Below are 11,640 nucleotides of genomic sequence, written 5' to 3' on the forward strand. Positions count from 1 at the left end.
AGATTGAAAACAGTTCAAAAGGCATATATTATGATAAAGTAAATCATGCTCCCAGGCAACTATTGTTACCTCTTATCTTTGTAATTTTCCAGGTAGTTCATGGATATGGAAGCATATATGATACTCACAAATATTTCTGTATACACTGTTATAGACCTTGCTCTTTTTACTTATTAGTGTCTCTTAGCCATCTTTCCATAGCAGTTCATATTTTATTCTTTTTGACCTCTGCATAGTTTCCATTTTATGAATGTGTCATGATTAAATGATGGATATTGTATTAAATATTATAGTAAAACCTTGATATAATGGACTAATTTGGGTGAACAGATGTCCCTTAAAGCTGAAAATCCGTTATATAATAAAGTAGGTTTTCCGAATGCATTATGTTAAAAAATTTACAAATTAGTTAGTTTACCTGTTTTTACTTATGTAGACATGTTTATGTAATTAAAATTAGGTACGTATGAAAAGTTTAATTTCACAGAAAAGTTCCCTTTGTGTATTACAGTAATTTTAATCTATACTGAATAGATCTAGTAAATACGTACATTTATCAGTCACCACAAGCATTTTGCACACGGCTGGCTTAGTATATTTGCTGCAAAAAGTCACACCATGCAACAACAGAACCAATTACCACGAGAGATATGGTGTGATCATGTGCTAGTCACTCACTGAACATTGTTTCCGAGCAGTGAGCCTTGGATTTGAATATGTAGACTATAGTTGTAGATATGTAAGATTTATGTCGCTGAAATTATTACCACAGTGTTTTTTCCAACATATGACGTATTGTTAAAATTTGTTAAAAATAATAATGAACTAATAAAAAAACAACCTGTTAATCTTCTATAATAATAAAAGCATAATATGCTAATTAGACCAGATAGCCAAATGACCTTCCGGACAAAACCTGGGCTGCGAGGGCTGAGCCCCTTGCATGAATTTTGTGCATCAGGTCTTTAGTTTAATTATAAGCACATCTTGTTTACAAGCATTTTAAAATTAACAAGGTGTTAATTTTACATATGACGTACGGACTGGAAATTTTGTTTGTTAACGCCGAAGTCCATTAAATTGAGGTCAGCAAAATCAAGGGCTTACTGTATTTCATACATTTTAGTTTTTGATTCTCATCTAGGTCAATATTGGCAGTAGAGGATTGATCTTAGACATTTAAACTCTAGCAACCTCAGTTCTTGAACTTAATTTGTTCTAGAAGGTTCAAAAACCAAAGCATTTTTTCCCATTAGAAATCATGTACATTGAATCAATCTGTTCCAGACCACAAATGATGCCCTGTTTTCACCTTATATACAGTACATGTTTAATGTACTATTTAATCTATAAATAAACACTTCAAAGACAAAAAGGACATGAAATAAAAATTTAACAAAAAGGAAATGAAATGTATAGTAAAAAATTAAAATTTAATAACAATAATAAGCAGCAACAAAAGCAAAAAACCACAAAAATATTCACAGAACAATTTCCTGAGATGTTAACAGTGGTAAACTGACTCAGGCTCTAGAATTCTTTCCTTGTTTGTCACCTAAGAGTCAGGTGATTAATCATACAGGTATAAAGGGTTGTCGGATTGAGAAGTGAATTTTTCAAGATGGGAGACGTTTGAGAATTGAGGTTTGACTTGTGTTACTCACTTACTGTTATTGGCAGTGCACTGTCTTAGCTTGGTAGGCCCCTGCTTGCTTGCTGTTTTTCTAAGCCCCCTCTTTCTTCTTTCTTTGTTCTCTTTCTTCCTTTCCTTCTTTAATTGAAAAGAATTGTTTGGCACAGACCATCCTTTCTAATCTTTCAGTGAAGTTCTGTTATTTTATTTGTTAAAAATGGAAATGTCCCAAATGCAACATTTTATTTTTAAAACTATATTTTATTGATTTTTTACAGAGAGGAAGGGAGAGGGATAGAGAGTTAGAAACATCGATCAGCTGCCTCCTGCACACCTCCTACTGGGGATATGCCTGCAACCAAGGTACATGCCCTTGACCAGCATCAAACCTGGGACCCTTCAGCCTGCAGGCTGACGCTTTATCCACTGAGCCAAACCGGCCAGGGCCCAGATGCAACATTTTAAAAGTTAGGTTCCATAAAAGTAAAGGGTGAAGAGAATATTTAGATGCTTATTTGAATTTGGCCACTATTATTTGTCAAGTAAACCAACCTCTTGCCCTAGCTGGTTTGTTCAGTGGTTAGAATGCCAGCCTGTGGACTGATGGATCCCAGTTTTGATTTTGGTCAAGGGCACGTACCTTGGTTGCATGCTGATTCCCGTGAGAGGCAACCAATCGATATGTCTCTCTCTCTGATGTTTCTGTCCCTCCTTCCTCCCTTCCACTCTCTCTAAAAATCATTGGGAAAAATATCGTCCACTGAGGATTAACAACAACAAAAAACAGCCTCTTCCATCACCTGGTAAATTAAAGCAATAATCAATTTTTACTTAAGTAGATAGAGCAGAATTAATGCCAGAGAGAGAATTTTAGAAGAAGGTTTTTCTGTAAGGAGTACAGGTGCTGAGTTTATGTGACAATACTTTCCAGCTGCGGTATGCTTATGATTTTTTACAGACTGTTTACTTTGTATTCTTATGCATGTCAGAGGAGTGAACATTAGTTATCTGAATTGACAGGTGCAAGAACATTTAACTGTTGATGTGTAGTTGAACTCTTGTGGATGGGGGAAGGAGCAGAAGCTTGCTTTTTTCATGTATTTGTTAACTTTGATAGAGCATACTGTTTCATTTGGCAGAAATTATTTTGCTGGGAGATCTCAGTATGGTGTTAAGAATTGAAAATCTAATAATTAATTATCATTATCCCTGGAAGTGGTCCTTCCAAAATGAGTTTGGGAGGAATAAGATGGGATAAAGTTTGCTCTGTTTGCTGAGCAGACAAACCCTGGAGACTAGGTAGAAAACCTAATGCTAGAGCTGTAACTTTTAAGCCTGGACATCACTACAATGTAGGTCTTTCAGTGCCTTTATTCAGCTGACACAAATTAGCTGTGATAACATCATTAAACCAAGGGGATTCAAACAGGTTAGAATTTCCTTGTGTTTTGCTCTGCACTGCATATAAACCATTGTTCGTTGAGTAGTTACCTTATTAATCTTTTCTCCCCTTATTATAAGGTCACAGAGTTGCAGATGAACATCCAAACAAATATTTGAAAAGTTACACTTACATGAAAAAGAGTGTGACTTAAATATGTGGGTACCTCCATTAGACAAAATTGAAGGAAAAATAATAGGGAGTTAGTAGACCTGGGCTGTTGTCTTTGATCTGCCTGTCATTTTGACTTCTCTTAAGCCCAAACATCATGTTTTTTGTTTGTTTTGTTTTTTAAGTTCAGAGTAATTGATTCCTTGTTTCTTCCAGCTTTAAAATTCCTTGACTGTACAAGGAGTACTCTATATGAAATGTGTAATCTAAGGTGGCTGTGTTTTGGAGTTACAGCTAGAATTATGAGTTAGGAAGAGTGTTGCCCTGGCTAGTTTTGCTCGGTGGTTACAGCATCAGCCTGAAGACTGAAGGGTTGGATCCCATCCCTCTGGCATGTGCGAGAGGCAACAATTATGTGTTGCTCTCATGTTGATTCTCTCCCCCCCCCCCTCCAACCCCCTCCCTCTCCTTCCTTCGACTCTGTCTGAAAATCAATGGAAAAATATCCTTGGGTGAGGATTTAAAAAAGAAAAAAGAAAGGAAGAGTGTAGATGTATATTTTCTTAGAGTGTAGAAGTTTTGTGTATTTACTGTAGTGGGTAACTCATTCTGTTGAGTTATGGATGTTCATAGAATGCCATTTTGAATTATCTGTCATTCATATTTCAGGAATGTTTTAATTTTGTGCGTGTCCATGGTGATAACATCACAAGTATGTAACTTACAAAATAAAATGCCATATCATAAAAAGAAGACTGAGGATAGATGAATAGGCTTGAATTAATCTGTATTTCAGTTTCTTCCTGAAAATGGTTCTATAGTCATTATCTTTTATGTCTTTTTCTGTTTGATCACAATTATCTTTTTTAGGGACTTCTAAATAAGCATTTATTGGAGGCTTAAGAAAGAGGCAAGTGAAAGGACTTGACTTTGTCCCTATTTCCAGAGGAAGTTATGATTATGTTGACATTTGGACTGAGCCAGCTATAAAGATTACTGTGTTTCATAGCAGTGACCTAAAATAATATTAAAATTCTGCCACTTCTTTTTCTTGCCTTGTTTTTGGTAGGGATTAATACATATTTGGGCAGGAGAATGCTGTGTGAATTGAACTTTAAATGCATTTGTATTTTAGAGGTGTGATATGAGAAATAATAAAAAGGTAAACTGGACTAGAAAATGAGAGGATGGGTTTTACACATTTGCTGAGGCAGCTGACATTATGGTACACTGGAAAAAACATGGAACTAACAGAAGACTTGGTTTAGAATTTGGGCTCAACTAATTCATTTACCTTAGACAAGTCACTTCACTTTTCTGATCCTCTTTCCTCATTCCTCATAGGTCTTAACAACTACTCAGAGTTGTTAGGAAAAGAAGATAATTTTTTTCAGGAAGTGCTTTATGGAATAGTATCCTAATTGGGGTCAAATGCATATATTTTAGATAGAAATAATTAAATCCTCAAAGTGGAGCTTTGGTAAATATCCTCTATCCATTTATAGATTTATCTTATTTGAAACAAAGACTATTTGTGGAAGACTACCATCAAAACAGAAAAAGGAGATCCTTGTAAACTTTATGAAGAGTCCATGGAGGGAAGATTGCTTTAAGGATCTTTAAATCATTTAAAAATGACTTGTGGTCTTGGCCAGTGTGGCTCCGTTGAGTGTTGTCCCATGCACTAAAAGGTCATGGGTTCGATTCCTGGCCAGGGCACATGCCTGGGTTGTGGCTCAATCCCCAGTAGGAGGCAAGTTAAAAATAATATTTTTTAAGAAAATATTTCAATTGATTTTTATAGAGGAAGGGAGAGGGAAATAGAAACATCAATGTGAGAGCAAAACATTGATTGGCTGCCTCCTGCATGCTCCCTATTGGGGATCAGGGAATGAGCCTGCAACCTGGGCATGTACCCTGACAGAAATCATCCGGTGACCTTTCAGTGCACAAGCAACTGAGCTACACTGGCCAGGGCTAAAAGTAATCTTGTTAGCACAGAAACTTTGCTTCTTGGATTGTGTTTTGAAAAAAGAAAGACAAGCTTGACTTGAATCTCTAGCTTTTAAAACTCTCGGTATATACTTTTATCCTATTCTTTATAGATGGCAATAATTTAGAATTGGTGACATTTCAGATGTCTTCAGGCTCATAAAGAATGTGTTCTTGACTTTGAGCATTGTGTTTATGAATGCTATCAACCTCCAGTTCATTTTACTTATGCTTTTCTCTTCCAGGTTTTTCGTTGGAATATACGTTGCACATTTATGGCGATTCTGAGTGTGAGGGCAGACTTCTGCCAGGCTCAGCACAGCGTTTTTGCTGACAAGTGAGCTTGGGGGGTTCTATGTGCCATAATTAATATTGCCTTGAAGACTCTGGACACCGAGACTGGCCTCAGAAATAGTTGGCTTTTTTTTTTTATTGCAAGCATATTTCTTTTAATGACTCCAGTAAAATTAAGCATCAAGTAAACAAAAGTGGAAAGTAATCTACACTTTTAACTTGTCTCACTAGTGCCTAAATGTAGTAAAGGCTGCTTAAGTTTTGTATGTAGTTGGATGTTTTTGGAGTCCGAAGGTATCCATCTGCAGACATTGAGGCCCAAGTTGAATTTGGATTCAAGTGGATTCTGAATACTTCTGCTTATCTTGAAGAGAGAAGCTACTTAAAGAATAAACACATTGAATAGAGAAAACACTGATTGATAATAGGCATTTTAGTGGTCTTTTTAATGTTTTCTGCTGTGAAACATTTCAAGATTTATTGATTTTTTTGTTGTTTTCATTTTCCCCATCACACTCACTCACACACGCACGCTCACACTTTTTATTTGCCATAATGAACCGTCCAGCCCCTGTGGAGATCTCCTATGAGAACATGCGTTTTCTGATTACTCACAACCCTACCAATGCTACCCTCAACAAGTTCACAGAGGTAAGATTATACTATGGTGTACTTTTTGGATTGATATATAGGTAAAATCCCATTAAAATTAACACCATTATAAAGAAATTTCTTATCACAAAGCCATTTATTTCCGTGATTGGCATATGATGGTCATCCTACCAGTCTTTTTTTTTTTTTTTTTAATGGGTTAGATTAATTATAACATTTTTAAAAGAACATTTATGGAATTTGGGAGGACCTTAGAAAGTATCTAGTACTATGTTTTTTCTTATATCTTTTCTACATTATTAGTTCTCTGATTATACTTTCAATAATAAAAACAATAACATTTACTGGACACTTTCTACCCAGCATTACAATAAGCAGTTGCATACAGTACTATTATTATCTCTCTCTTACAGATGAGGAAATTGAAATTCAGAGCAATTTAGTAATTTGCCTGAAGGCACACAGTACATAGTAGAACTGTCTCTGACACTAAAACCTGTGTCTGCCTCAAATATTCTAACCACTTTTGTTGAAAAGCTACCCCAGAACTACTTGGCAGTAGTAGCCATTATATACAAGGGTTCAGAAACTTAGGGGAAGGAAAGGTATTATAGGTAGCATTTTTGTCAGATCCTTCATTTTTTCTATTAGTGGAAAGCATGTACTTAACTCAGATATGAGTAAGCTTTTTAATCATTCCCTGGTGGTTCAGTCTCAATGTGATTTCTATTGATGTATTTTATGGAATAGACTTAGAGAGCTGAATGAACTTTTAGGGATTCTAAGTCCATCCCTCTCATTTTTCAAATGGCAAAACTGAGTTCAAAAAAGGTTTTGACTTGCTTAAGGCCACAAATATTTACCATGAAAAATTCTACCATAACCTTCCGATGAATGGCTACTATGAAGTTCATTTCAAAGGGATTTTATTTGTATTTTGAAACTTATTAAAATTACTGACTTAGTTATAATACTTATCAACTTTCCTGAACATACTTTATAAGAAAGCCTTTTTGTGAAAAATAAAATCCTTTAGCAATTAAAATAACTCTTTAGATAACCAAACATGATATCACTGTTCCTGCTTATTTATACTTAATAAGTCCTAAGCTGCTTAACTTTGTGTGCACAGTGTACAAGTTGATTCTAGGCTTGTGTCCTTAGGTTGATCAGTCACCTTTAAGCCTGGCTGAATTATGTGATACTATTTTCAGCCTGTGGATTCCTTGGCCATAGATTCCAAAAGTGGCAGAAGTCACTGTCCTCCTGCAACTATAAAAAGATGGTGGTCTCTTGAAGATAGGTAGTCACTGTATTAGGCATTATTGTGGGAAAGTTTTTAAAGGAGCAAGACTTCTGGCTATAATTATTTTGTATGTTAGTAGGCTTTGTAATATAATACCACTTTTTAATCTTTCAAAATAACTTGTTTCCTTAAATTAAAAAAAAAAAGAACAGTAAGTATTTTCTAAATAAAAACCAGAAGATACAGATAAGCAAAAGACACTTTATTAAAAATATTTAACTGTTGCCCTAGCTCAGGGGTGGGCAACCTTTTTGTGAGTGCGTGCCAAAACCAGCAAAATCTCTGACTCAAAATTCTTCTGCGTGCCAACCCTAATTTTTTGAGAACATGTTATGCCTACTTGATATCTCTTAAGGTGTACTTATGTGAAGAACCTTGAAGAAGTAATAAAATTCATTCGAGTGACAAAAACACAGTATATGATGATGAAAAATACATTTATTTTTTAATGTATACATGTACAATGATAGTCCAACAGAAAACTTTATGACTCTGATATTATCAGTGGGACTTTTGCTGCTGCATCACTGATGACAGAGATTTTACATCAGGTTTATATTTTGTGACCTGTAGAGATATACACGAGCTACTACTTTCATCCGTCAGGCTATTCTGATTACGAGACTTAACAAAATTCGTCACTGAGAACAAAGATTCACTACACTCACTCTTCCTTCCTCTCTGAAATCAATTTTTAAAAATCTATATATATAAAAGCCTACTATGCAAATTGTCCTGCGGAGTTCAACCAGGAGTTCAATCGCTCACTATGACATGTGCTGACCACCAGGGGCCGGCCCCAGCTGGCAGCCGGCAGCTGGGTAAGGAAGGCCCTAGCCAGCAGCCAGAAGGCCAAGGGACTCTACCTATGCACGAATTTCATGCGTTGGGCCTCCAGTATATATTACCTAATAATAGACAAACATGTAAATTGACCATCCCTCCGCTACGCTCATCAGCCAATCAGGAGAGTGCAAATTAACCCAACAAAGATGGCAGTTAATTTGCATAGGTAGGTGCAAAGTGGCGGAGCGAAGACTGAAGGCTCTGGCTGGAGCAGTGAAGGCCTGGTTTCCGGGTGCTGGAGGAAAACCGGTGCTGGCAGCCAGGAGAAGGGAAGACTATTGCACAAATCTCTTCGTGCAACAGGCCTCTGGTATATATATATAATATAAACACTGTTTCTTTTAAAAAAAACAACTGTTAATACTTGGCTTCTAGATGTTTCTGTGATCCTACAAATAGATAGGGTCATATTTAAAATAAAACTTCCCCCAACCTCTTCAGTATTATTTTCATAGCTGTCATAGTATGCTGTATGGCTAACCCATACTTTCTTTAACCATTCCCTTGTTCAGACGATTAATGTTGTTTCCAGGTTTTTACCATTCCAAACTGTGCTGAACATGCTTGGCATCTAAATGTGTATTTCTTCAATTATTTCATTAGTAAAAATTCTCAGAAGTAGAATTTCTAGGTCAAAGTATATGTGTTCTTTTAAAGTTTTTGTGTTATGCTACTAAATTGTCCTTTATAAAGGTGAGTCTTACTGATAATTCTACTGAGAGTGCAAGAGTGTCCACTATATATGTTGCCACAACGAGAATGATTTTGGTTTTTATTGAAGAATAATGTCTCATTGTTTCAACTCAAAATAGTAAATTTTTAAAGCTTTGGTCGCAGATTCTAAAAGCAAATTACCTTATATTTATTTTTCTTTAAAGGAACTTAAGAAGTATGGAGTGACAACTTTGGTTCGAGTTTGTGATGCTACATACGATAAAGCTCCAGTTGAAAAAGAAGGAATCCATGTTCTAGTGAGTGTGTAGTGTTTTAATTTTTCATTACAAACAAGTTGTACCTTTCAAATATTTTATAAAACTTGGAACTCAGTAGTTTTGCTTTTTGAGCTTATACTAGGAGAATACAGTGTTCATAGCAACCTTTAAATTCTTTTTTATTGGCAGTTTTGCTCATTTGTGCTCTTAAAGTCTACACTTGCAGGGTATTTTCAATAAATAAAAAGTAAAATTTAGTGAATACTTATTTTAAGAAAAAGGTAATTTGCATTTTGTTTTTCTAGGAAATTAATACAATAGTTGGCTTTTGTTTCCAGGCTACCAGTTTGACTCTAACAAAGTCAAAACAAAACAAAATTTTCATCAGACATTCCCCTCCCCCCCCATCAGACATTCTTAAGTCACATGGAAATATTCTATTACTTTGCAAGTACAAATTAGTTACTTAATATTTTGTAGTTAACCTGTAGGGAACGACAAAAAGGTGGGAGAAGAGGATAAGGGAGAAGGAGAGGGCATCTTGCTCCACAGTTATCAGCCTAGTTTCTGATACTTTTTTAGGTTTCTAAGCTTTTGTGTGATTAGATTTCTTTCATAGTTGAACAAAAAGTGATTGAAATTAATTTAAATTAAAATATTCCCTAGCCTCAATATATGCTATTTTATTATACAAAGCAGGAGCCTCATATTAGGCAAAATTTTATACCTTTTCCCCTAAATAGTTATTTAAATTGCAGGAGCATGTAATGAAATGACCTTGTAGTCTTAGGTGTTTCAGAGCTATTTGATTTGATTGTGGGAGGTAGTGAAGTAGGTTGAGAACTGGAGATTTTTTTAGTAGTTGATGAGGCAGAAAATAAAGAAGATATTGGTATCAGGTTATATTTTTACTTTTTATTGAGAGCTAGTTTTGTAGTCTTTATTGCATTGGTCAGTAGTTGGGAAGGCTGTTGATGCAAAGAAAATAAATGTCCTGTTGGTAAGGCAGTCATCTCCTATCTGATCCACAAAGTGTCCTCATCTTCATTGGGTGAAAATAGAAGAAATAAATAGCCAGACATTATGTTTTTAAAGAATACTATGTATTCAGATGTATTTGAGTAGTATGGCATGGTAGTAATTTGTTTGTATTCTCATTCCTAAATGACTTTAAGTTCTGGCTGGAAATCACTGGGGATAAGTATAAACATGTGTAAAATGTAGCCCTGTGTTTAAGAAAACACACACACACACACACACACACACACACACACACACACACACACACACAATAAGTCAGTCAGAGAAAGACAAGTATCACATAATCGCACTCATATCTGGAATCTAAGTAACAAACTGATGATCGGAGAGGATCCAGAGACATGGAAGCATGGAACAATTAATATATATATAAAAAAGAACACACACAAAAAAACACACAAAACTTTAACTTCTGATGTAGCCCTGTGTTTAAACAAAACCAAATTTTACTTCTTGAAGCTAGCGAGGGAAGGTGTGGGATGGTGGGTGGGTGGGAGGTAATCAAAGATTTATTGATTTTTTTACAGAGAGGAAGGGAGAGGGATAGAGAGTTAGAAACATCGATAAGAGAGAAACATCGATCAGCTGCCTCCTGCACACCTCCTACTGGGGATGTGCCTGCAACCTAGGTACATGCCCTTGACCGGAATCGAACCTGGGACCCTTAAGTCCGCAGGCTGATGCTCTATCCACTGAGCCAAATCGGTTAGGGCTAGGCTGACTTTTTGTTTTTTTCCCTGTCTGTATAGTGGACCCCCTTATCTGCTGTTTTGCTTTCCATGGTTTCAGTTACTTTGTGGGGTCAACTGTGGTCTTAAAATATTAAATGGAACATTCCAGAAATAAACAATTGATACATTTTAAATTGTGTGCTATTCTGAGTAGTATGATGAAGTATTGCTTCATCCCATCCAAAGTGCAAAAATAGTGATACTAGCAATTCAGATATGCCAAAGAGAAGCTGGAAAATGCTTCCTTTAACTGAAAAGGTGAAAGTTCTCCACTTAATAAGGAAAGAAAAAAGTAGGCTGAAATTGCTATGATCACAGTAGGAATGAGTCTTCTATCTTTGTGAAAGTGTGAAGAAGGAAAAAGAAATTTATGCTAGTTTTGCTGTGTACCTCAGACTGCAAAAGTTATAGCTGGTGTATGAGTGCTTAGTTAAGATGGAAACAACATTAAATTTGTGGGTGGAAGACATGAACAGAAAATGTTCCAATTGACAGCAAGTGTTGCACCAGAAAGCTTTAAGCCTAGTAACAAGTAACACCAACAAATAAGAGATCATTACACAGATTCAGGAGTAGGTTTGGACTGAAAATATAAAAATGATTGGAGAGAGAGAGACACCATATTTGCATAGCCTTTATTACACTATATTATTGTTCTATTTTATTGTTAATAATTTACTATGCCTAATTTATAATTAAAT

The 11,640-nt window shown here is 35.6% G+C and overlaps 1 protein-coding gene across 1 annotated transcript in view; it reads left to right on the plus strand.

Annotated features, from left to right (window-relative positions):
- Positions 1-4,642: 4,642 nt before the first annotated feature.
- The window catches only part of PTP4A2 (protein tyrosine phosphatase type IVA, member 2), a 14,550-nt gene continuing 7,552 nt past the window's right edge, over positions 4,643-11,640 (plus strand). The window contains exons 1-3 of the mRNA XM_006777394.2: positions 4,643-4,665; positions 5,423-6,122; positions 9,114-9,206. Of these exons, the coding sequence (XP_006777457.1) occupies positions 6,027-6,122; positions 9,114-9,206 (189 nt within the window). The 5' untranslated portion in view covers positions 4,643-4,665; positions 5,423-6,026. The remainder of the gene's footprint in view (positions 4,666-5,422; positions 6,123-9,113; positions 9,207-11,640) is intronic.

The sequence above is a fragment of the Myotis davidii genome, unplaced genomic scaffold (assembly GCF_000327345.1).
Source record: "Myotis davidii unplaced genomic scaffold, ASM32734v1 scaffold88, whole genome shotgun sequence".
Taxonomy (NCBI): Eukaryota; Metazoa; Chordata; class Mammalia; order Chiroptera; family Vespertilionidae; genus Myotis; species Myotis davidii.